Below are 26,511 nucleotides of genomic sequence, written 5' to 3' on the forward strand. Positions count from 1 at the left end.
GCGATGCACTCGATCCAGCCCTAATCGCGTTACCCTGGACCATGTTGACTTTCCGCCAATGGGAAATCTCCCTCACTGTAACCCCACACCCCCCCAGCTTTACAACCTCAGAGCCTCAGACCTCTGGCCCAGCCGCTCACTACAGGAACATTTACATTAAGAGAGATGGAGGGAGGGGGAGAGGGAGGGAGGGAGGAAGCGAGGGGGAGAGGGAGGGCGAGTGGGAGAGGGAGAGAGAGAGAGAGAGAGAGAGAGAGAGAGAGAGAGAGAGAGAGAGTAAGTGGGGGTGAGAAAGAAATAATTTGAAAGACAGAAATTGATAAAAGATACTGGAGAGAGAGATGTGTTGTGGTAACTGAAGGCCTCCCCTGGCGGAGTTAACCCTCTCCTGCCCAGTGGGAGTGTGTGCTGCTGCTGAGGGGGGCTAATGACGGCTAATAGATTTTGCGGTGGGGCTGAGCTGCTAGGAGGCCTAGGGAGACCTGTCTCTGTCTGTCTCTAGTGTAAATAGTTAATGAGCTGCAGGGAGGGCTGAAGGCAGGGCGGATATAGGGAGGGCTGATATAGGGAGGGCTGATATAGAGAGGGCTGATACAGGGAGGGCTGATATAGGGAGGGCTGATACAGGGAGGGCTGATATAGGGAGGGCTGATATAGAGAGGGCTGATACAGGGAGGGCTGATACAGGGAGGGCTGATATAGGGAGGGCTGATACAGGGAGGGCTGATACAGAGACGGCTGATACAGAGAGGGCTGATATAGGGAGGGCTGATACAGAGAGGGCTGATACAGGGAGGGCTGTTACAGAGAGGGCTGATACAGGGAGGGCTGATACAGAGAGGGCTGTTACAGAGAGGGCTGATACAGGGAGGGCTGATACAGGGCTGATACAGAAATGGCTGATACAGGGAGGGCTGATACAGGGAGGGCTGATACAGAAATGGCTGATACAGGGAGGGCTGATACAGGGCTGATACAGGGCTGATACAGGAATGGCTGATACAGGGAGGGCTGATACAGGGCTGATACAGGGAGGGCTGTTACAGGGAGGGCTGATACAGGGCTGATACAGGGAGGAATGATACAGAGAGGGCTGATACAGGGCTGATACAGGGAGGGCTGATACAGGGCTGATACAGGAATGGCTGATACAGGGAGGGCTGATACAGGGCTGATACAGGGAGGGCTGTTACAGGGCTGATACAGGGAGGAATGATACAGAGAGGGCTGATACAGGGCTGATACAGGGAGGGCTGATACAGGGCTGATACAGGAATGGCTGATACAGGGAGGGCTGATACAGGGCTGATACAGGGAGGGCTGTTACAGGGAGGGCTGATACAGGGCTGATACAGGGAGGAATGATACAGGGCTGATACAGGGAGGGCTGATACAGGGCTGATACAGGGAGGAATGATACAGAGAGGGCTGATACAGGGCTGATACAGGGCTGATACAGGAATGGCTGATACAGGGAGGGCTGATACAGGGAGGGCTGATACAGGGCTGATACAGGGAGGAATGATACAGAGAGGGCTGATACAGGGCCGATACAGGGAGGGCTGATACAGGGAGGGCTGATACAGGGCTGATACAGGAATGGCTGATACAGGGAGGGCTGATACAGAGAGGGCTGATACAGAGAGGGCTGATACAGGGAGGGCTGATACAGGGCTGATACAGGGAGGGCTGTTACAGGGAGGGCTGATACAGGGAGGGCTGATACAGGGCTGATACAGGGAGGGCTGTTACAGGGAGGGCTGATACAGGGCTGATACAGGGAGGAATGATACAGGGCTGATACAGGGAGGGCTGATACAGGGAGGGCTGATACAGGGAGGGCTGATACAGGGCTGATACAGGGCTGATACAGGGAGGGCTGATACAGGGAGGGCTGATACAGGGAGGGCTGATACAGGAGGGCTGTTACAGGAATGGCTGATACAGGGAGGGCTGATACAGGAATGGCTGATACAGGGAGGGCTGATACAGGGAGGGCTGATACAGGGCTGATACAGGGAGGGCTGTTACAGGGAGGGCTGATACAGGGAATGGCTGTTACAGGGAGGGCTGATACAGGGCTGATACAGGGAGGGCTGTTACAGGGAGGGCTGATACAGGGCTGATACAGGGAGGGCTGATACAGGGAGGGCTGATACAGGAGGGCTGATACAGGAATGGCTGATACAGGGAGGGCTGATACAGGGAGGGCTGATACAGGAAGGGCTGATACAGGGAGGGCTGATACAGGGAGGGCTGATACAGGGAGGGCTGATACAGGGAGGGCTGATACAGGGATGGCTGATACAGGGAGGGCTGATACAGGGAGGGCTGATACAGGGAGGGCTGATACAGGGAGGGCTGATACAGGAGGGCTGATACAGGGAGGGCTGATACAGGGAGGGCTGATACAGGGAGGGCTGATACAGGGAGGGCTGATACAGGGAGGGCTGATACAGGGGCTGATATAGGGAGGGCTGATACAGGGAGGGCTGATACAGGGAGGGCTGATACAGGGAGGGCTGATACAGGAATGGCTGATACAGGGCTGATACAGGGAGGGCTGTTACAGGGAGGGCTGATACAGGAGGGCTGATACAGGGAGGGCTGATACAGGGCTGATACAGGGAGGGCTGATTCAGGTCTGATACAGAAATGGCTGATACAGGGAGGGCTGATACAGGGAGGGCTGATATAGAGAGGGCTGATAAAGGGAGGGCTGATACAGGGCTGATACAGAAATGGCTGATACAGAGAGGGCTGATACAGGGAGGGCTGATACAGGAGGGCTGTTACAGGAATGGCTGATACAGGGAGGGCTGATACAGAGAGGTCTGATACAGGGAGGGCTGATACAGGGAGGGCTGATACAGGGAGGGCTGTTACAGGAATGGCTGATACAGGGAGGGCTGATACAGGGAGGGCTGATACAGAGAGGGCTGATACAGGGAGGGCTGATACAGGGAGGGCTGATACAGGAAGGGCTGATACAGGGAGGGCTGATACAGGGAGGGCTGATACAGGAGGGCTGATACAGGGAGGGCTGATACAGGGAGGGCTGATACAGGGAGGGCTGATATAGGGAGGGCTGATACAGGGAGGGCTGATACAGGGAGGGCTGATACAGAGAGGGCTGATACAGGGAGGGCTGATACAGAGAGGGCTGATACAGGGAGGGCTGATACAGGGAGGGCTGATACAGAAATGGCTGATATAGGGAAGGCTGATACAGGGAGGGCTGATACAGAAATGGCTGATATAGGGAAGGCTGATACAGGGAGGGCTGATACAGAAATGGCTGATACAGGGAGGGCTGATACAGGGAGGGCTGATACAGGTTGGGCTGATACAGGGAGGGCTGATACAGGAATGGCTGTTACAGGGAGGGCTGATACAGGAATGGCTGTTACAGGGAGGGATGATACAGGGAGGGATGATACAGGGAGGGCTGATACAGGGAGGGCTGATATAGGGAGGGCTGATACAGGGAGGGCTGTTACAGGGAGGGCTGATACAGGGAGGGCTGATACAGGGAGGGCTGATATAGGGAGGGCTGATACAGGAATGGCTGTTACAGGGCTGATACAGGGCTGATACTTGGCTGATACAGGGCTGATACTTGGCTGATGCAGGGCTGATACAGGGAGGGCTGATACAGGGCTGATACAGGATACAGGGAGGGCTGATACAGGGCTGATACAGGATACAGGGAGTGCTGATACAGGGCTGATACAGGATACAGGGATGGCTGATACAGGGCTGATACAGGATACAGGGAGGGCTGATACAGGGCTGATACAGGATACAGGGAGGGCTGATACAGGGCTGATACAGGATACAGAGAGGGCTGATACAGGGCTGATACAGGATACAGGGAGGGCTGATACAGGGCTGATACAGGATACAGGGAGGGCTGATACAGGGCTGATACAGGATACAGGGAGTGCTGATACAGGGCTGATACAGGATACAGGGAGGGCTGATACAGGGCTGATAGGACTGAAACAAGGAGGGCTGATACAGGGCTGATAGGACTGAAACAAGGAGGGCTGATACTTGGCTGATACAGGGAGGCCTGATGCAGGGTGTGTTGTGTTGGGTCAGGGGAATAGGGTGGTGTGTTGTGTTGGGTCAGGGGAATAGGGTGGTGTGTTGTGTTGGGTCAGGGGAATAGGGTGGTGTGTTGTGTTGGGTCAGGGGAATAGGGTGGTGTGTTGTGTTGGGTCAGGGGAATAGGGTGGTGTGTTGTGTTGGGGGATAGGGTGTTGTGTTGGGTCAGGGGATAGGGTGGTGTGTTGTGTTGGGTCAGGGGAATAAGGTGGTGTGTTGTGTTGGGTCAGGGGAATAAGGTGGTGTGTTGTGTTGGGTCAGGGGAATAAGGTGGTGTGTTGTGTTGAGTCAGGGGAATAAGGTGGTGTGTTGTGTTGGGGGAATAGGGTGGTGTGTTGTGTTGGGGGAATAGGGTGGTGTGTCGTGTTGGGTCAGGGGAATAAGGTGGTGTGTTGTGTTGGGTCAGGGAATAGGGTGGTGTGTTGTGTTGGGTCAGGGGATAGGGTGGTGTGTTGTGTTGGGTCAGGGGATAGGGTGGTGTGTTGTGTTGGGTCAGGGGAATAGGGTGGTGTGTTGTGTTGGGTCAGGGGAATAGGGTGGTGTGTTGTGTTGGGTTAGGGGAATAGGGTGGTGTGTTGTGTTGGGTCAGGGGAATAGGGTGGTGTGTTGTGTTGGGTCAGGGATAGGGTGGTGTGTTGTGTTGGGTCAGGGAATAGGGTGGTGTGTTGTGTTGGGTCAGGGGAATAGGGTGGTGTGTTGTGTTGGGTCAGGGGAATAGGGTGGTGTGTTGTGTTGGGTCAGGGGAATAGGGTGGTGTGTTGTGTGGGTCAGGGAATAGGGTGGTGTGTTGTGTTGGGTCAGGGGAATAGGGTGGTGTGTTGTGTTGGGTCAGGGGAATAGGGTGGTGTGTTGTGTTGGGTCAGGGGAATAGGGTGGTGTGTTGTGTTGGGTCAGGGGAATAGGGTGGTGTGTTGTGTTGGGTCAGGGGAATAAGGTGGTGTGTTGTGTTGGGTCAGGGGAATAGGGTGGTGTGTTGTGTTGGGTCAGGGGAATAGGGTGGTGTGTTGTGTTGGGTCAGGGGAATAAGGTGGTGTGTTGTGTTGGGTCAGGGAATAAGGTGGTGTGTTGTGTTGGGTCAGGGGATAGGGTGGTGTGTTGTGTTGGGTCAGGGGAATAGGGTGGTGTGTCGTGTTGGGTCAGGGGATAGGGTGGTGTGTTGTGTTGGGTCAGGGGAATAGGGTGGTGTGTCGTGTTGGGTCAGGGGAATAGGGTGGTGTGTCGTGTTGGGTCAGGGGATAGGGTGGTGTGTTGTGTTGGGTCAGGGGAATAGGGTGGTGTGTCGTGTTGGGTCAGGGGAATAGGGTGGTGTGTTGTGTTGGGTCAGGGGAATAAGGTGGTGTGTTGTGTTGGGTCAGGGGAATAGGGTGGTGTGTTGTGTTGGGTCAGGGGAATAGGGTGGTGTGTTGTGTTGGGTCAGGGGAATAAGGTGGTGTGTTGTGTTGGGTCAGGGGAATAGGGTGGTGTGTTGTGTTGGGTCAGGGGATAGGGGGGTGTGTTGGGTCAGGGGATAGGGTGGTGTGTTGTGTTGGGTCAGGGGATAGGGTGGTGTGTTGTGTTGGGTCAGGGAATAGGGTGGTGTGTTGTGTTGGGGGAATATGGTGGTGTATGTTGTGCATTAGGGGTGTCAGGATAGCTGACCCTCACAGCATGGTGGAGAGGTGGCCCGCCCAGACAGACAGACGTACGGACGGACGGACAGACAGAGAGGCCAAAGCATTATATCGCTACTCGGAGCCAGAGCTCAGCAGGCTATAGCCAGCACTCTCCCTCACAGCCCTGATCTCAGTCCAGCCCTGCACCACTCGCTCAGTAGCAGCTGACACACACACTGTGTGTGTTTGTGTTTGTGGAAACACAGTATTCTATTCCTGAAAGTCTATTTTTTAGATGGTTTGATGTCATTGTTTGTTTGATGAAAGTCTTTCTCTCTCCATTTCTGTGGACAGGAAGAGCCACAACAAGCCCTTATCAACTTCCACACCATGTCTCTCTGTGTGCCAACCACGGGACATAAGTCAGAAATGTGAGCGGGTTCCAATTTGAAAGTGGTGTAGAGTCTCCAACCGTGGGTTTCGTATCTGTTGAAAGTGGTGTAGAGTCTCCGACCGTGGGTTTCGTATCTGTTGAAAGTGGTGTAGAGTCTCCGACCGTGGGTTTCATATCTGTTGAAAGTGGTGTAGAGTCTCCGACCGTGGGTTTCGTATCTGTTGAAAGTGGTGTAGAGTCTCCGACTGTGGGTTTCGTATCTGTTGAAAGTGGTGTAGAGTCTCCGACCGTGGGTTTCGTATCTGTTGAATGTGGTGTAGAGTCTCCGACCGTGGGTTTCGTATCTGTTGAAAGTGGTGTAGAGTCTCCGACTGTGGGTTTCATATCTGTTGAAAGTGGTGTAGAGTCTCCGATCGTGGGTTTCGTATCTGTTGAAAGTGGTGTAGAGTCTCCGACCGTGGGTTTCATATCTGTTGAAAGTGGTGTAGAGTCTCCGACCGTGGGTTTCATATCTGTTGAATGTGGTGTAGAGTCTCCGACCGTGGGTTTCATATCTGTTGAAAGTGGTGTAGAGTCTCCGACCGTGGGTTTCATATCTGTTGAAAGTGGTGTAGAGTCTCCGACCGTAGGTTTCATATCTGTTGAAAGTGGTGTAGAGTCTCCGACCGTGGGTTTCATATCTGTTGAAAGTGGTGTAGAGTCTCCGACCGTGGGTTTCATATCTGTTGAAAGTGGTGTAGAGTCTCCGACCGTGGGTTTCATATCTGTTGAAAGTGGTGTAGAGTCTCCGACCGTGGGTTTCATATCTGTTGAAAGTGGTGTAGAGTCTCCGACCGTGGGGTATCTGTTGAAAGTGGTGTAGAGTCTCCGACCGTGGGTTTCGTCTCTGTTGAAAGTGGTGTAGAGTCTCCGACCGTGGGTTTCGTATCTGTTGAATGTGGTGTAGAGTCTCCGACCGTGGGTTTCATATCTGTTGAAAGTGGTGTAGAGTCTCCGACCGTGGGTTTCATATCTGTTGAAAGTGGTGTAGAGTCTCCGACCGTGGGTTTCATATCTGTTGAAAGTGGTGTAGAGTCTCCGACCGTGGGTTTCATATCTGTTGAAAGTGGTGTAGAGTCTCCGACCGTAGGTTTCATATCTGTTGAAAGTGGTGTAGAGTCTCCGACCGTGGGTTTCATATCTGTTGAAAGTGGTGTAGAGTCTCCGACCGTGGGTTTCATATCTGTTGAAAGTGGTGTAGAGTCTCCGACCGTGGGTTTCATATCTGTTGAAAGTGGTGTAGAGTCTCCGACCGTGGGTTTCATATCTGTTGAAAGTGGTGTAGAGTCTCCGACCGTGGGTTTCGTATCTGTTGAAAGTGGTGTAGAGTCTCCGACCGTGGGTTTCGTATCTGTTGAAAGTGGTGTAGAGTCTCCGACCGTGGGTTTCGTCTCTGTTGAAAGTGGTGTAGAGTCTCCGACCGTGGGTTTCGTATCTGTTGAATGTGGTGTAGAGTCTCCGACCGTGGGTTTCATATCTGTTGAAAGTGGTGTAGAGTCTCCGACCGTGGGTTTCATATCTGTTGAAAGTGGTGTAGAGTCTCCGACCGTAGGTTTCATATCTGTTGAAAGTGGTGTAGAGTCTCCGACCGTGGGTTTCATATCTGTTGAAAGTGGTGTAGAGTCTCCGACCTGTGAAAGTGGTTTCATATCTGTTGAAAGTGGTGTAGAGTCTCCGACCGTGGGTTTCATATCTGTTGAATGTGGTGTAGAGTCTCCGACCGTGGGTTTCATATCTGTTGAAAGTGGTGTAGAGTCTCCGACCGTGGGTTTCATATCTGTTGAAAGTGGTGTAGAGTCTCCGACCGTGGGTTTCATATCTGTTGAAAGTGGTGTAGAGTCTCCGACCGTGGGTTTCATATCTGTTGAAAGTGGTGTAGAGTCTCCGACCGTGGGTTTCATATCTGTTGAAAGTGGTGTAGAGTCTCCGACCGTGGGTTTCATATCTGTTGAAAGTGGTGTAGAGTCTCCGACCGTGGGTTTCATATCTGTTGAATGTGGTGTAGAGTCTCCGACCGTGGGTTTCATATCTGTTGAAAGTGGTGTAGAGTCTCCGACCGTGGGTTTCATATCTGTTGAAAGTGGTGTAGAGTCTCCGACCGTGGGTTTCATATCTGTTGAAAGTGGTGTAGAGTCTCCGACCGTGGGTTTCATATCTGTTGAAAGTGGTGTAGAGTCTCCGACCGTGGGTTTCATACCTGTTGAAAGTGGTGTAGAGTCTCCGACCGTGGGTTTCATATCTGTTGAAAGTGGTGTAGAGTCTCCGACCGTGGGTTTCATATCTGTTGAATGTGGTGTAGAGTCTCCGACCGTGGGTTTCATATCTGTTGAAAGTGGTGTAGAGTCTCCGACCGTGGGTTTCATATCTGTTGAATGTGAAGCTGTGCTCACCTGTTCCTTTCTCTCTGCCATTCAGTTGGTTTAGAAAAATGCGGACAGATTTAAAAAGCTCTGCTTCTGAGCTGCAGCTCGTGTATAAAGATGTGTTATTTATTATCTGGGTAATTATCTATTGTTTACATTGTTACTAGGGACAATAAATGTGTCACTAAGCGTCAGGCTTGGTGCTGAGTTTCTTATGAGGTAAACAATACTATATGTTCCTACACTGCAGCTCTGTTGGCCACGGACCTGGCACTGGATGGGCCCATGACATCATTCTTGGCACGCTCTAAATGTACTCCTTTTTACTTGAGGAGGGAAAAAAGGCAGTTTCTCTTAAAGAAACAGTTCATAATATGCACTGAGACCAGCCATCACAGCCATCACAGCCATCACAGCCACCACAGCCATCACAGCCATCACAGCCACCACAGCCATCACAGCCATCACAGCCACCACAGCCATCACAGCCATCACAGCCATCCTGATGCAAGAGTTGGAGTTTGAGCCGATGGATTTTTTTCACCTCAACTCTTCATCCACACAGTTTTAGTTGTATGATCCTACTAAACTTGTATATTGTTTTAAAACCCGATCAAACTATAGTTGTATTTGACCATTGAAATACTTGTACTGAATTCTGCAAAATACATCAAATATGTCGGTCAGAAATACCAAGTGTACGAGAGAGTCATATTTACAGAGTTGTTCAATGAGGTCAAGAAAGAAGAGGAGATTTCCACCTTCACTCCATGTTGAGTGATTAACTGTGAAGTCACCTTCACTCCATGTTGAGTGATTAACTGTGTCAAATCATTTGTAACTACTTACACCATTAAATGGTATGAGAGCGAGAGAGAAAGATGGAGAGTTAGAAAATGTGAGAGAGAAACAGACAGACAGACAGACAGACAGACAGACAGGCGAGAGAGAGAGAGAGAGAGAGAGAGAGAGAGAGAGAGAGAGAGAGAGAGAGAGCACCTCTGGCTAGACCATGGGTTGTGTTATAGAAGAATTTCAGCAGCAGACAATAGGAGTGTATCTCCAGGTTTTGAAAGCAACATCTGTATGAATGGTGGCATTGTCAGGGGGTGATGTCATTGGAGAGAGAGGGACTGTGAGCCAAGGACACAACTGAACGTGAGCTCTACTGCTGCAGCCGTTCTGTCACAACGGACTGACTGCTAGTGTGTAGGGTTAAACTGTGCCTGTGTGTGAGCGAGTGTGCTTTGTTTGTGTGTGTCGTGAGCGTGCTTTTGCACTGTGTGTGTGTGTTGAGACAAACAGTGCCTCTTGCAGTGTGTCTGTACAGGGTAAAGTGAGGCATAACGGAGGAGAACTAACAGGGATACAGAGACTTACAGGTCAACTAGCATCCTTCTACATATTGTCAAACGGCAGTATTTATCCACAGACAGTTTCTCAGAAAATGTGAGCTTGGTGAGGGTGTAGGGTGAAGGGTGAAAACACTAACAGTGTGTGTGTCTGCCAGCTTATCTGTGGTGAGGCCTGACAAGGAAGGGAGAGATAGAGGGAGGGAGTTAGAGAGGTGAGTGTCTCCTTCCACCATGGTGCCCACACCAGGGGCTCAGAGTAGGGTCACGACCCACCCACAACCATGGACCACAGTCACATTCACAAGCATAGGAATATGGCTCAAAACATCTCTTTTCTACTTGTGAGTTCCCCTCTGTGTGCGTGTGTGTGTTTTTTCACGCGTGAACATGTGTGTGTGTGTGGGAGAGGGACAGAGGAACAGAGGGCAGGGGCGGAGCAGTGTGTCTGCTGTATTTGTCTCTGGGTGACTGCGTGTTGTTTTAGCTGTGCTGATGGGAGGCTGATGGGAGGCGTATGTGTGAAGGCCTTCAGGGTACGGTTCAGGGCCTGTGAATGGGACAGGACTAGCCTCCAGGGCTCTCTCCCCTCCGGCAGGGCTAGGCCAGGGTAAACCAGCCAGCCGGCCAGCCAACACCAGATGGGGAGATGGCTAACACTTTATGTAACCTCTCTGACCAGTTCCTCATCTACAGTTTTCTAAGTACAACAACTGTGAACACATCAATGTCAACCACACCCCTTCCTGTTAACATTTCTTACATAGTGTCATAGATTCAGTCATGAGTACAGACTTCCTATTTCCCATGAGATTTATTGCCTGTTAACATTTCTTACATAGTGTCATAGATTCAGTCATGAGTACAGACTTCCTATTTCCCATGACATTCATTGCCTGTTAACGTATTGTCATTTTGTGGCCTCAGTGACATCACTTCCTCATGGCTGTGGGTGTCAGCTCTCTCCAAGTCACCTCTCTCTCCACTCTGTCAGGTTTGGTTCCCAATGTTAGAGTAAATGCTACAGCTAAATGTAGCATGTGACATGTTAGTTCATAATGACAAGAGAAACACATTCTGAAGGAAAACACAATTAGAAGTCAATTATAGGGGCCTCCCGAGTAGGGCAGTGGTCTAAGGCTCTGCATCGCAGTGCTAGCTGTGCCACTAGAGATTCTGGGTTCGAGTCCAGGCTCTGTCGCAGCCGGCCGCGACCAGGAGACCCATGAGGCGGCACATAAATCGCCCAGCGTCGTCCGGATTAGGGGAGGGTTTGACCGGCAGGGATGTCCTTGTCCCATCACTCACTAGCGACTCCTGTGGTGGGCCGGGCGCAGTGCACACTGACACGGTCGCCAGGTGCACAGAGTTTCCTCCGACACATTGGTGCGGCTGGCTTCCGGGTTAAGTGGGCGCTGTGTCGGCTTGGTTGGGTCGTGTTTCGGAGGACGCACGGCTCTTGACCTTCGCCTCTCCCGAGTCCGTACGGGAGTTGCAGTGATGAGACAAGACTGTAACTACCAATTAGATACCAGGAACCTTTTTTAAGGTGGCTGTGGCCAACAGGTGCACATATGTACTTCCAGTCATGTGAAATCTATAGATTAGGGCCTGATGAATAGACTGATTTCCTTATATAAACTGTAACTCAGTAAGATCTTTGAAATTGTAGCATGTTGCGTCTATATTTTTGTTCACTATATGTCCAATACACAGAAACTTTATCAGAGTCTATTAATACAAACTGTCAAATAAATATTTCAATTTATGATTCAAATGAATGATTTTGGAAGCACTACTTTCCACATTCCTTCTACTTTCTATCTGAAATAGCCTCAGCAAGGTGCCTTTTGTTTCAATTTGACTCTAACATTAGATTAGTCCAGGCACTTTGTTCCTGACTGTGCTCCTGTGAGCATATGTCTCTATCTCTCTCTAGCTCGCCCCCGCTTCCCCCCTCTATCTCTCTCTTGCTCGCCCCCCCCTCTCTCTAGCTCTCTCTCCTTGTCTGTCTGTCTTCCTCTGCCCCTCTCCCCCCAGAGGCTGGGGTTTTGTAGTAATAACCCTGTCGGCTGGTCCACAGAGCCCTGCTTTACAAGAGGAACCGGTGGGGATGTAGAGTCTGGAGGCAGAAAGGCCAATCCATTAGACTGACAGGGAGGAAAGAGAGAGAGAGGCTGCCAAGTGTATGTTTAGCCTGCTGTGTGTTTGTGTGTGTGTGTGTGTGTGTGGGGGGGGTAGCCTCCACTGTAGGTGTGTGTGCATCTCACTGCCTGCCCTGCGCACCAATGTGGCTACGTATGAACAGCACTGCAACATACCGGGGTCGTCTGGGCCTGGCAGAACAGAACAGCCCATCTTCCTCCATCTGTCCATCTCTCTCTCTCCCCTCCCTCCCTCCTCTGGGGCCACAGGGAGGCTGTGCTCGGCTCGGCCCAGTGGGGGAAGGGAAAGAAGGAGTGACTCTAGTTACAGTACAGAGAGACTCCCACTACTTTCCACCAGGCTGCCTGTCGTCCTCCTGTAGTCCCAGAAGAAATCAGTTTAGCAGAGAGGGGGTACAGGAGAGGTGGAGGGAGGAGTGGGGGAGAGGTTCCTGCCTCTCTGGGGAATGTGGGTAATGTAATAAAAGTGAGCTAATGGGGGGGGCACACATGGAGGAGTGGATAGTGGGTATGGAAGGCAGGCATCGGTGGGTAGAGGTGGTGGTGGGGGGGGTTGAGGAAGTGTTGGGGGGTTGAGGAGGTGTTTGGGGAGGGGTGGCGGAGGTTGAGGTGTTGGGGGAGGTGTTGAGGGGGGGGGGGTAGGTTGAGGAGGTGTTGGGGGAGGGGTGAGGGGGAGGAGGTGTTGTGGGGGTGTTGGGGTGGTGGGGAGGTTGAGGAGGTGGGGAGGTTGAGGAGGTGTTGGGGAGGGGGGGGAGGGGGTGTTGGGGGAGGTTGAGGGGTGTTGGGGGTGGGGGGGGAGGTTGAGGAGGTGTTGGGGAGGGGTGGGGGGGTGAGGATGTGTTGGGGGAGGGGTGGGGGAGGTTGAGGAGGTGTTGGGGGGGTGGGGTGGGGGAGGTTGGGGGGGTGTTGGGGAGGGGTGGGGAGGGAGGGGTGGGGGAGGTTGAGGAGGTGTTTGGGGAGGGTGGGGGGAGGGGAGGTTGAGGATGTGTTGGGGAGGGGTGGGGAGGGGGGGGGAGGTTGAGGATGTGTTGGGGAGGGGTGGGGGAGGTTGAGGAGGTGTTTGGGGAGGGTGGGGGAGGTTGAGGAGGTGTTGGTGGAGGAATTATACCCTCTACATTTATGGCACAGGGGCTCACTGACACTCTCTCCCTCCCTTCTATAGCTGCCGCAGACAGGGATCCCATGCTGTGGTTTTTAGGGGCTGGGGGAGGAGAGTTAGAAGGGTCTGGGCCCACAAAGATTGTTACCAGGAAAGTTAAGATGTGTAACCTCATTATAAATCCTGTTAGCAGAAGTACAGTACAGAGTAAACACACTAGCTGGCTGAACATGTCTGACGAGAAGAGACTGACGCAGGGTATTGAAACAAACCAGGGTTTTAATATAGCTGTTCACTCTCTTCTCTGTCCATTTAAAGCCCAGGATAATAAACATATGACCCCACATATGACACCACATACAGGCCTGATTAGATTAGGTTCAATGTTCTGTAACTCCACATACAGGCCTGGTTAGATTAGGTTGAATGTTCTGTAACTCCACATACAGGCCTGGTTAGGTTAGGTTCAATGTTCTGTAACCCCACATACAGGCCTGGTTAGATTAGGTTCAATGTTCTGTAACCCCACATACAGGCCTGGTTAGATTAGGTTCAATGTTCTGTAACCCCACATACAGGTTAGATTAGGTTCAATGTTCTGTAACCCCACATACAGGTTAGATTAGGTTCAATGTTCTGTAACCCCACATACAGGCCTGGTTAGATTAGGTTGAATGTTCTGTAACCCCACATACAGGCCTGGTTAGATTAGGTTCAATGTTCTGTAACCCCACATACAGGCCTGGTTAGATTAGGTTCAATGTTCTGTAACCTCCACATACAGGTTAGATTAGGTTCAATGTTCTGTAACCCCACATACAGGCCTGGTTAGATTAGGTTCAATGTTCTGTAACTCCACATACAGGTTAGATTAGGTTCAATGTTCTGTAACCCCACATACAGGCCTGGTTAGATTAGGTTCAATGTTCTGTAACTCCACATACAGGGTTAGATTAGGTTCAATGTTCTGTAACCCCACATACAGGCCTGGTTAGATTAGGTTCAATGTTCTGTAACTCCACATACAGGGTTAGATTAGGTTCAATGTTCTGTAACCCCACATACAGGCCTGGTTAGGTTAGGTTCAATGTTCTGTAACCCCACATACAGGCCTGGTTAGGTTAGGTTCAATGTTCTGTAACTCCACATACAGGCCTGGTTAGATTAGGTTCAATGTTCTGTAACTCCACATACAGGCCTGGTTAGATTAGGTTCAATGTTCTGTAACTCCACATACAGGCCTGGTTAGATTAGGTTCAATGTTCTGTAACTCCACATACAGGCCTGGTTAGATTAGGTTCAATGTTCTGTAACCCCACATACAGGCCTGGTTAGATTAGGTTGAATGTTCTGTAACTCCACATACAGGCCTGGTTAGATTAGGTTCAATGTTCTGTAACTCCACATACAGGCCTGGTTAGATTAGGTTCAATGTTCTGTAACCTCCACATACAGGCCTGGTTAGATTAGGTTCAGATTAGGTTCTGTTCTGTAACCCCACATACAGGCCTGGTTAGATTAGGTTCAATGTTCTGTAACCCACATACAGGCCTGGTTAGATAACTCCACATACAGGCCTGGTTAGATTAGGTTCAATGTTCTGTAACTCCACATACAGGCCTGGTTAGATTAGGTTCAATGTTCTGTAACTCCACATACAGGCCTGGTTAGATTAGGTTCAATGTTCTGTAACCCCACATACAGGCCTGGTTAGATTAGGTTCAATATTCTGTAACCCCACATACAGGCCTGGTTAGATTAGGTTCAATATTCTGTAACCCCACATACATGTTAGATTAGGTTCAATGTTCTGTAACTCCACATACAGGCCTGATTAGGTTCAATGTTCTTTAACCCCACATTACAGGCCTGGTTAGATTAGGTTCAATATTCTGTAACCCCACATACAGGCCTGGTTAGATTAGGTTGAATGTTCTGTAACTCCACATACAGGCCTGATTAGGTTCAATGTTCTTTAACCCCACATACAGGCCTGGTTAGATTAGGTTCAATGTTCTGTAACCCCACATACAGGCCTGGTTAGATTAGGTTAAATGTTCTGTAACTCCACATACAGGTTAGATTAGGTTCAATGTTCTGTAACCCACATACAGGCCTGGTTACATACAGGCCTGGTTAGATTAGGTTCAATGTTCTGTAACTCCACATACAGGTTAGATTAGGTTCAATGTTCTGTAACCCACATACAGGCCTGGTTAGATTAGGCCTGGGTTGAATGTTCTGTAACTCCACATACAGGTTAGATTAGGTTCAATGTTCTGTAACCCCACATACAGGCCTGGTTAGATTAGGTTGAATGTTCTGTAAATGTTCCCCACATACAGGCCTGGTTAGATTAGGTTGAATGTTCTGTAACTCCACATACAGGCCTGGTTAGATTAGGTTGAATGTTCTGTAACTCCACATACAGGCCTGGTTAGATTAGGTTGAATGTTCTGTAACTCCACATACAGGCCTGGTTAGATTAGGTTGAATGTTCTGTAACTCCACATACAGGCCTGGTTAGATTAGGTTCAATGTTCTGTAACTCCACATACAGGCCTGGTTAGATTAGGTTGAATGTTCTGTAACTCCGCATACAGGCCTGGTTAGATTAGGTTCAATGTTCTGTAACCCCACATACAGGCCTGGTTAGATTAGGTTGAATGTTCTGTAACTCCACATACAGGCCTGGTTAGGTTAGGTTCAATGTTCCCTAACTAGTGATGACTCGGGCGACTCCAAAGGGCCTCAGGTCCCCAGGGAGCCCTCTGCTCCACTCTTAAGAGGAATGAAAGTGTGTCCCCCTGACCTGATCTGGTTTGATTGACTCATCCCGGCTCAGGCTCCATCTCTTCCCACTCGTCCCTGTTCTTCCCCTCTCTGGCGTTCTCCTCTCGGGGTTAATAGTGATGAAGTCATATGGCCAGGCCAGGGCGGGAACAGGGGAAACCTGAGTGGCTGTTCAGACATGGCCAGAGCACTCACACGGACATCAGTCACACCGGGCCACTGAGCTGGTGTCAAATAGGAAGACAGCATTAATAAATATCATTAATGACACCACATTAATGAGGGGGGTTGATACAGGAGGTCAAGAGGTCAGAGGTCAGGGTTTAGACGTCAGACAGTAAATGGCTTCTTCCCTCCGGGAGAAAGCATCTTCAGTCCAGTAGCTGGGCTTTTATGTTTAATCTGTGTGGCAGCATTTTATCAACGTGGAACATTGAATGGTAAAAGACAAATGAACCTTGACAACCTGTGTCATTACTACTGTCTATATTCTCCCTCCTCATAAATGGGGATTATATCGTTAGTTATATCATTACTTTTCCATCTTACCAGCTCTTTCTGTTGCTGTATTATATGGCTGATAGGTTGAGACGGGGTTGGTACATCTAAACACCAGACTGTTGTCCTCTTCCTCCACACTGTGTACCATCCTCCGCTGTCAGAACACCTACTACCAACACTACAGGCCAACACCTGCACTGACATAATGACTGTTCTGTGGCCTGACTACATGTAGCCGCGGGGAGAGAGAGAAACCAGTGTGTGTGTGTTATTACAGGTTAATGCAGGTGGTGGTTAAGTCTGGGTGATGAGCACAGTCTGAGCCAAACACAACCATGTGTTAAAGTACATTAGAGGTCATGATGAAGGGGTTTGGGAGAGACAGTGGTTACGTCCCCAATGGCACCCTATTCCCTTTACAGTGCACTACTTTTGACCAGGGTCTATGGGGCTCTGGTCAAAAGTAATGCACTATATAGGCAATAGTGTGCCATTTGGGACGTAACCACAAGCCTGCTGATGATCATCACCGTGGAAGGCCCGTCGGTCTGTTCATTTGCGTCACTGTGGGTCCGAATGCAGCCTGCCAGGGCCATAAGTTTGGGCTCAGCTTAGTGGAGCTGAGTTAGATCTGGGACAGTTTGAGCCAAGTCATTCAGTTGTGTCAGATGAAACCAGCGAGTAGAAGAGTGGGAACCTGGCCTGTATCACGGTGAGGGAATCTTTATCTCTCCTTCTCTCTCTTTGTCTTCATCTCTCTCTATATTTCTATATCTTATCTTCATCTCTCTCTATCTCTATATTTCTCTCTTTCTATATCTTTCTCTCTTCATCTCTATATTTCTCTCTCTTTATCTTCCTCTCTCTATATATTTCTCTCTCTTTCTCTCTCTCTCTCTTTCTCTCTCTTTATCTTCATCTCTCTCTCTCTCTCTTTATCTTCATCTCTCTTTCTATATCTTTCTCTCTTCATCTTCATCTCTCTATCTCTATATTTCTCTCTATTTATCTTCCTCTCTCTATATATTTCTCTCTCTTTATCTTCATCTCTCTCTCTCTCTCTCTCTCTCTCTCTCTTTATCTTCATCTCTCTCTATCTATATTTCTCTCTCTATCTCTATATTTCTCTCTCTCTTCTCGTTTGCGACAGAGTTGCTTTGTTTGCTGCAATACATGACAGGTTGATTTGGTTCCAGGTTCACAGATCCCTGCCTGGTTCACAGATCCCTGCCTGGTTTACAGATCCCTGCCTGGTTTACAGATCCCTGCCTGGTTCACAGATCCCTGCCTGGTTCACAGATCCCCCTCACAGCCTGGTTCACAGATCCCTGCCTGGTTCACAGATCCCTGCCTGGTTCACAGATCCCTGCCTGGTTTACAGATCCCTGCCTGGTTCACAGATCCCTGCCTGGTTCACAGATCCCTGCCTGGTTCACAGATCCCTGCCTGGTTCTCTTAGATGCTTTGTTTTTGAATCCTACAGACCGTTGTTTAGTAGTGTCGTGTGCAGTGGAACGTTTTGTGTTGTAGAACTACATCTCAGACTGACTGTATCGTAGGTGTAGTCCATTGTTACGTACCTCCATCAGTGCTTCTCTTCTCTGCTGTGTGGCTAGTCTCAGCTGTGGCTGGTACAATGTACTGCTTGATTATGAGTTCCGTGAGTTCAACTCTCTCTGTCGTGAGTGTGTCTGTTGTTATGGTTACGGGCTGTGTGTGTCGGGTGTAGCTCGCATTGTGTTTTAACCTTGAGAGCGGACTCTACTCGCTATAGTACGCTGCCTGACTGTGACACACTGGACCTGCATCCCAGATGGCACCCTATTCCTTTAGAGTGCACTTATTGTGACTTGGGCCCTCGTGTACTATAAATATACTATTTGGTGCTGTTCGGGAGGCCTCTCCTCCTGATGGAGGTTAATTCAGTTAAAAGCCAGATAGATAGTAGAGGCGGCCCTGCCAGCTGGACTCCTCTCACAATACAGGGCTGATAAATGAGCACTTTGCTGGGCCCCGAGGCCAGGCTGACTCTCTCTCTCTGTGTGAGTGGAGGGGAGACTGGAAGCTATCCACTCCCCCGCCTCTTCTCCCTCCACCCCTCTATCCCCCACTCCCCTGACGTTTGGCTGGCATGGAGCCAGGCAACATCAGCCCCAACTCCAGCCACAGCCCCAGCCTCACCTCCCAGCCCTATACCCCTTCCCCCAGCCCCAGACAGGCACATTAGTGGGTCTGCAGTGCAGTGCGGAGCAGACAGTGGTGGATGGGGCAGTCACATTCCACTGCCTGGGTCTCTGCTCTGGCCTCTGTGGGAACGTGGCTCAGGACATGAGATTGGCTGCTATGATTGAGTGGTGGAAGATAGGCGGACAGCTGCCCAGCCTGATTGGTTCCCGCTATCGCAGGGGAGGGGCCCCAGGTCTGGGTGTTGATTGACAGGTTGAAGGCTGAATGGGAAGGTGTTATGGTGGCCTGTCAGGGTAAGATGACTTCCTCAGATAGTAGAGCCACATGGAAGGTGTCCATGTCAGCAGTCTGGGGAATATTAGTGATGTGGTATCAGACTGCTTTTTATCTGTTAGGTGTAGTGTACATTTAGTAAGGGGGTCTAGACAGTAAATACACATCGAATGATGCTTTGTTATAAGCAACAGATACAGTGGCCAGAATCACCATTGGTTTTGGTGCTTGCTTTTTTTTCACAAACCAGTTATGTGATTGATTGCTTCCCTCACACTTCCATTTTACCAACTCTCACAGAGCTGAGGGAGGGAGGGAGGGAGGGAGGGAGGGAGGGAGGGACGGACGGACGGACGGACAGACAGACAGACAGACCCACCATTGGACTCCAGTATTCTCCACCCCCTGGTGCTGCAGCCTGGTATAACCGACCCTCTGAGTCTGTATACAGCTGCAGACAGACAGACCTGATCTAATCCACTGTGTTGTAGTCTATACAGGTCTGATCTAACCCACTGTGCTGCAGACAGACAGACCTGATCTAATCCACTGTGCTGTAGTCTATACAGGTCTGATCTAACCCACTGTGCTGCAGACAGACAGACCTGATCTAACCCACTGTGCTGTAGTCTATACAGGTCTGATCTAACCCACTGTGCTGCAGACAGACAGACCTGATCTAACCCACTGTGCTGTAGTCTATACAGGTCTGATCTAACCCACTGTGCTGTAGTCTATACAGGTCTGATCTTACCCACTGTGTTGTAGTCTATACAGACCTGATCTAACCCACTGTGCTGTAGTCTATACAGACCTGATCTAACCCACTGTGCTGTAGTCTATACAGGTCTGATCTAACCCACTGTGCTGCAGACAGACAGACCTGATCTAATCCACTGTGCTGTAGTCTAGACAGGTCTGATCTAACCCACTGTGTTGCAGACAGACAGACCTGATCTAACCCACTGTGTTGTAGTCTATACAGGTCTGATCTAACCCACTGTGCTGCAGACAGACAGACCTGATCTAATCCACTGTGCTGTAGTCTAGACAGGTCTGATCTAACCCACTGTGTTGCAGACAGACAGACCTGATCTAACCCACTGTGTTGTAGTCTATACAGGTCTGATCTAACCCACTGTGCTGTAGTCTATACAGGTCTGATCTAACCCACTGTGCTATAGTCTATACAGGTCTGATCTAACCCACTGTACTGCAGACAGACAGACCTGATCTAACCCACTGTGTTGTAGTCTATACAGGTCTGATCTAACCCACTGTGCTGCAGACAGACAGACCTGATCTAACCCACTGTGTTGTAGTCTATACAGGTCTGATCTAACCCACTGTGCTGCAGACAGACAGACCTGATCTAACCCACTGTGCTGTAGTCTAGACAGACCTGATCTAATCCACTGTGCTGCAGACAGACAGACCTGATCTAACCCACTGTGCTGTAGTCTATACAGGTCTGATCTAACCCACTGTACTGCAGACAGACAGACCTAATCTAATCCACTGTGCTGTAGTCTAGACAGGTCTGATCTAACCCACTGTGTTGCAGACAGACCTGATCTAACCCACTGTGCTGTAGTCTAGACAGGTATGATCTAACCCACTGTGCTGCAGACAGACAGACCTGATCTAACCCACTGAGCTGCAGACAGACAGACCTGATCTAACCCGATCTAACCCACTGTACTGCAGACAGACAGACCTGATCTAACCCACTGTGCTGTAGTCTAGACAGGTCTGATCTAACCCACTGTGCTGCAGACAGACAGACCTGATCTAACCCACTGTGCTGTAGTCTAGACAGGTCTGATCTAATCCACTGTGCTACAGACAGACAGACCTGATCTAACCCACTGTGCTGCAAACAGACAGACCTGATCTAACCCACTGTGCTGCAGACAGACAGACCTGATCTAATCCACTGTGTTGTAGTCTATACAGGTCTGATCTAACCCACTGTGCTGCAGACAGACAGACCTGATCTAACCCACTGTGCTGTAGTCTAGACAGGTCTGACCTAACCCACTGTGCTGTAGTCTAGACAGACCTGATCTAACCCACTGTGCTGTAGTCTAGACAGGTCTGATCTAACCCACTGTGCTGTACTCTAGACAGGTCTGATCTAACCCACTGTGTTGTAGTCTAGACAGATCTGATCTAACCCACTGTGCTGTAGTCTAGACAGATCTGATCTAACCCACTGTGCTGTAGTCTAGACAGGTCTGATCTAACCCACTGTGCTGTAGTCTAGACAGACCTGATCTAACCCACTGTGTTGTAGTCTAGACAGACCTGATCTAACCCACTATGCTGCAGACAGACTGACCTGATCTAACCCACTGTGCTGTAGTCTAGACAGGTCTGATCTAACCCACTGTGTTGTAGTCTAGACAGACCGCATCTAACCCACTGTGCTGTAGTCTAGACAGGTCTGATCTAACCCACTGTGCTGTAGTCTAGACAGACCTGATCTAACCCACTGTGTTGTAGTCTAGACAGATCTGATCTAAGTCACTGTTCTGTAGTCTGGTTTCTGTGGTATGTTAACCCCTGTGTTGTAGTCTAGGCCAGTCTAAGCCAGACCAGGCCAGTCTAGGCCAGTGTAGGCCAGTCCAGGCCAGTCTAAGCCAGACCAGGCCAGTCTAGGCCAGTGTAGGCCAGTCCAGGCCAGTCTAGGCCAGTCTAGGCCAGTCCAGTCTAGGCCAGTCTAGGCCATTCCAGGACACTAGGCCAGTCTAGGCCAGTCTAGGCAAGTCCAGGCCAGGCTAGGCCAGTCTAGGCCGGTCCAGGCCAGTCTAGCCAGTCCAAGCCAGTCTAGGCCAGTCTGGCCAGTCCAGGCCAGTCTAGGCCAGGCCAGTCTAGGCCAGTCTAGGCTGGTCCAGGCCAGTCTAGGCCAGTCTGGTCAGTCCAGGCCAGTCTAGGCCAGGCCAGTCCAGGCCAGTCTAGGCCAGTCTAGCCAGTCCAGGCCAGTCTAGGCCAGTCTGGTCAGTCCAGGCCAGTCTAGGCCAGGCGCTGACTGTGAGAAGCGTTGTTGAGGCTGAGGTGGAAGTGGTTGACATGGATAATTGAGTGACTGTCAGTGGCTGACAAAACAACATAAATATTGCTGATGCACAACCACATTTCAAACTTGCACCTTGTGTATTCTACTGGAGCCGGCCCTGCTGAGAAGTGTTGAGTTGTGTGTGTTGGAGTGTGTGTGTGTATATATAGTTATATTAGTGCTGATGTTAAAGTACTTATAATAGAGAGGAAAGGATTGCTTTAGCTTCTGAAGGTTCTGGGAACAGAACAGGAACCATGACAGCAGTAGGACCTATGAAGGTAATATGAAGAACAGGAACCATGACAGCAGTAGGATCTATGAAGGTAATATGAAGAACAGGAACCATGACAGCAGTAGGATCTATGAAGGTAATATGAAGAACAGGAACCATGACAGCAGTAGGATCTATGAAGGTAATATGAAGAACAGGAACCATGACAGCAGTAGGATCTATGAAGGTAATATGAAGAACAGGAACCATGACAGCAGTAGGATCTATGAAGGTAATATGAAGAACAGGAACCATGACAGCAGTATGATCTATGAAGGTAATATGAAGAACAGGAACCATGACAGCAGTATGATCTATGAAGGTAATATGAAGAACAGGAACCATGACAGCAGTAGGATCTATGAAGGTAATATGAAGAACAGGAACCATGACACCAGTAGGATCTATGAAGGTAATATGAAGAACAGGAACCATGACAGCAGTAGGATCTATGAAGGTAATATGAGAAACAGGAACCATGACAGCAGTAGGATCTATGAAGGTAATATGAAGAACAGGAACCATGACAGCAGTAGGATCTATGAAGGTAATATCAGGTAGCACTGATCTATCCAATGAATATAGGAAACACTGCTAAGAGGACCATGACATTAGTTAACCTTTGATATAAATCCCGATGCTGCCAGGTGGTTCCTAGTACGTTCAGTAGGAGATGAGAGCCAGACAGGCAGATATAAACTCTATGGCTGTGCCAGGAACAGACTGAAACAGGCTTAACAGGCTGATGGTTTCACTGGTCCCATAGAACGGGATGCTACAGTACATGACAACCTAGATATGATGAATGGCCCATACTTGTCACTCGTAAACTATGCAGGCCAGCTGTGTGCATCAAATACCTGAGGTACTGTTGTTTTGTTTTCCACATTGCTAAGATGTTACTGTGGCGTGTGGAGTGTGCTGCGTGCATCAATCCTTCATCTGAGACAGCTAGAGTTCCCCTGAAGGAGGGTGAGAGAGAGAGAGGAGTGAGGAAGGGAGGGGTGTGGGAGGCAGGAGGAGGAGGAGAGGGTTGATGTGCTCTTTATCTCTCTCACTCTCTCTCTGGCGTGGTGGCCCAGGGAATCATGAATGTGAAGGTTGTTAAAGAGACATGGAGGCCTGGAGAAGGCCTGGAGGAGGAGGCCTGGAGGAGGAGGCCTGGAGGAGGCATGGACAGACTGGACTGACTGAGACGGGGGAGATAGGGGAGAGAGAGAGAGGGGTAAAGGAAGAGATGGACATTGGAGAGAGAAAACAGATGGAGAGAGACAGGAGATGGAGAGAGAGGAGATGGAGAGAGACATGAGATGGAGATGGAGATGGAGAGAGAGGAGATGGAGAGATACAGTAGATGGAGAGAGAGATGAGATAGAGAGAGACAGGAGCTAGAGAGAGAGAGAGGAGATGGAGAGAGAAGAGATGGAGAGAGGAGATGGAGAGAGAGGAGATGGAGAGACAGTAGATGGAGAGAGACAGGAGATGGAGGAGATGGAGAGAGAGTCAGGATGGAGAGAGAGGAGATGAAGAGAGAGGAGATGGAGAGAGAGGAGATGGAGAGACAGTAGATGGAGAGAGACAGGAGATGGAGAGAGAGAGGAGATAGAGAGAGTCAGGAGCGAGAGAGAGAGGAGATGGAGAGAGAGGAGATGAAGAGAGAGGAGATGGAGAGAGAGGAGATGGAGAGAGAGGAGATGGAGAGAGAGGAGATTGAGAGAGGAGATGGAGAGAGAAGAGATGGAGAGAGGAGATGGAGAGAGAGGAGATGGAGAGGAGATGGAGAGAGACAGGAGATGGAGAGAGATAGAGAGAGTCAGGAGCGAGAGAGAGAGGAGATGGAGAGAGAGGAGATGAAGAGAGAGGAGATGGAGAGAGAGGAGATTGAGAGTTAGCAGGCAACATAAGACTGACAAAACTGAATTGAATGGATTGACAATTTTAGTTAGTAAGTTTATAGATTTTGTGCCAATGATGAAAATCCCATTAACACTACCGTAAAGCTACAGTACAGTTCCTCTTTATGTTAAGTGAGCACCTTTCAGAATGAAGCCCCGGCCAATCCACTACAGTCATTACAGTGGCAGTCCCAGACTCAACACTCTCTCACACTGTTATTCCAAAACCTCCTCCCAAATGGAACAGAAAAATGAAAAGGTGCAAAAAAAAATTATTATGACTAAGTTAGTTCTCAGCAGATCAGACGTGCAGTGAGTGCAGCAGACACGTTTTGGAACTTGTATGTTTGTATTCGGATATGAGTGGGTGATTTTTCCCTTTCCTTGGGGGTTGTCTCTTTAAGTGTCTGCCCAAACAAACAGACACTTGAGGAGTGGTGTGGTGGGACTGGTAAACACCAGGAATACAAGAGCACCTTGAAAAGCCCTCTCTCTCTCCCCCCATCTCTCTGCCTCTCTCACTGTCTCCCCTCTCTCACTCTCTCTCTCTTTCACTGTCCCCTCTCTCTCTCTCTGGTCTCAGATCTTGGCCAGTTCTCAGAGCCTCTCAGTCTTAAGTAGACCACACGGTTAAAGCAACAAACCTGCCCCCATGAGTAAACATAGAACGAACAGACAGACAGACAGACAGACAGACAGACAGACAGACAGACAGATGGACAGAGCAGGCAGACAGGCAGGCAGGCAGGCAGGCAGGCAGGCAGGCAGGCAGGCAGGCAGGCAGGCAGGCAGGCAGGGCAGGCATGCAGACAGACAGACGGACAGACAGATCCCTCATCCTTTAGACCTGGAGAGAGGATAGGAGAGAGAGATGGAGAGAGAGATGGAGAAAGGAAAGGATGGAGATGGACAAGGAGAGAGAGAGCAAGATCACTGTCTAAACTGAGAGAAAGGGATAGAGAGAGAGGAAGGCAGAGGGAAGGGAGCGAGCGAGCGAAAGAGTGAGACGGAGAGTAAGAATGCAGTAGAGAGAGAGAGAGAGAGAGAGAGAGAGAGAGAGAGAGAGAGAGAGAGAGAGAGAGAGAGAGAGAGAGAGAGAGGGTGAGGGCTGTCAAGGCTCAGCTCTGGTTTGTACCTCAGCCGTGACATGTGGATGTACAGTATAAAGATGAATGCAGCATTGTATCGTCTCACAGTCAATAGTCAACACACTTTCAAATAACCTACAGTACCGTTTCCAGTTAACTCAATGATAGACTGTCAAACAGACAAAGCCTAAAGAGATGAATCATTTAACTCTATGGTCTGGAATAGTAACCAGGAAGAACTCCTGTCCCTAATCCCAGTGAATGATAGAAATATGGCCATGTTGTTGTTCTTCTCCATACAGAGGCTGAAGGCGGCGCTAGCACACCACCCGGGAGCCATCGCCAACGGCAACATGAACAGCATGGGTCACATGATGGAAATTATGTCATCGCGGCAGCAGCAGGAGCAGGGGGGCGGCCACCACCACCTTCACCCCTCCCACCCTCACCAGCACCTGCCTGCTCCGCCCCACAGCCACGCCTACCAGCACCACCCCCACCATCACCACAGCGGCCACAGCCAGGGCGGACACCACCACCCACAGGGCCACAACCCCCATCACAACTCCCACCCGCCTCACCTCCACCCTGGGCACCCACACCAGACCTCACCCCCACCTCACCTCCACCCTGGACACCCACACCAGACCTCACCCCCGCCTCACCTCCACTCTGGACACTCACACCAGACGTCACCCCACCCTCCACTTCACTCTGGACCAGGGTCACATTCACAGGTTAGCACTCACAAGTGATTCTTTCCCCTAGCATAGGTACCGGAGCCAGAGGTAGAGGAAGGTAAATATCAGAACCATTCATGTATAGACAGAGGTTTATGAAGGTTTGTCACAAAACCAAAGCATGTCAAGTACCTACTAAAACTACATGTGAAGCCAAAAGCACCTACTTTAACCCAAACCAGAACAGTTCAGTCCTGCACTTTAACAGTCTGGTAGACAGACAGCCATTAGTGGTTTGGTTTAAATGCAGTAGAGGAAATTACATTACAAATTCACTGTAAAGCGCCGGGGCTGGTCAGACACATTTTCCTTCAGCCGTGGGCCGTGGCCATACTGCCAAGAAGAGGTTAGTTACCTGGCAACAGACACAAAGGTCAGTTTTTCCATTGAGGTTGGTCAGATCAGTCTCAGCGGTCAGGAGGGTCAGTTGGAGGTTGTAAACTGCCGGCGTAAAGGATCCTCAGGGCTTGTTTGGAAACAGGACTCCAGAGCTTCACCCTTAAACTTAAATACCTCACACACACTCATGTGGGGAGTTTAGGCCTTTAATCTGTTAGGTTGCCATAACATATATACTGGGCTTCAGTC

General features: G+C 49.9%; 1 protein-coding gene and 1 long non-coding RNA gene across 4 annotated transcripts in view; both read left to right on the forward strand.

Moving 5' to 3' along the window:
• LOC127918933 (cyclic AMP-responsive element-binding protein 5-like) overlaps positions 1 to 26,505 on the forward strand; it is a 96,015-nt gene extending 69,510 nt beyond the window's left edge. For all 3 annotated transcript variants that reach the window (XM_052502207.1, XM_052502205.1, XM_052502206.1), the window contains exon 8: positions 25,486 to 26,505. In XM_052502207.1, the coding sequence (XP_052358167.1) occupies positions 25,486 to 25,938 (453 nt within the window). In that variant the 3' untranslated portion in view covers positions 25,939 to 26,505. The remainder of the gene's footprint in view (positions 1 to 25,485) is intronic.
• Positions 13,150 to 14,694, forward strand: LOC127918934 (uncharacterized). Its single transcript, XR_008101414.1, has 4 exons — positions 13,150 to 13,826; positions 13,952 to 13,979; positions 14,225 to 14,466; positions 14,674 to 14,694. It is a non-coding gene; the product is annotated as an uncharacterized LOC127918934 (long non-coding RNA).
• Positions 26,506 to 26,511: the final 6 nt, after the last annotated feature.

Source organism: Oncorhynchus keta, unplaced genomic scaffold (genome assembly GCF_023373465.1).
Source record: "Oncorhynchus keta strain PuntledgeMale-10-30-2019 unplaced genomic scaffold, Oket_V2 Un_contig_15275_pilon_pilon, whole genome shotgun sequence".
In the NCBI taxonomy this organism is placed as follows: domain Eukaryota; kingdom Metazoa; phylum Chordata; class Actinopteri; order Salmoniformes; family Salmonidae; genus Oncorhynchus; species Oncorhynchus keta.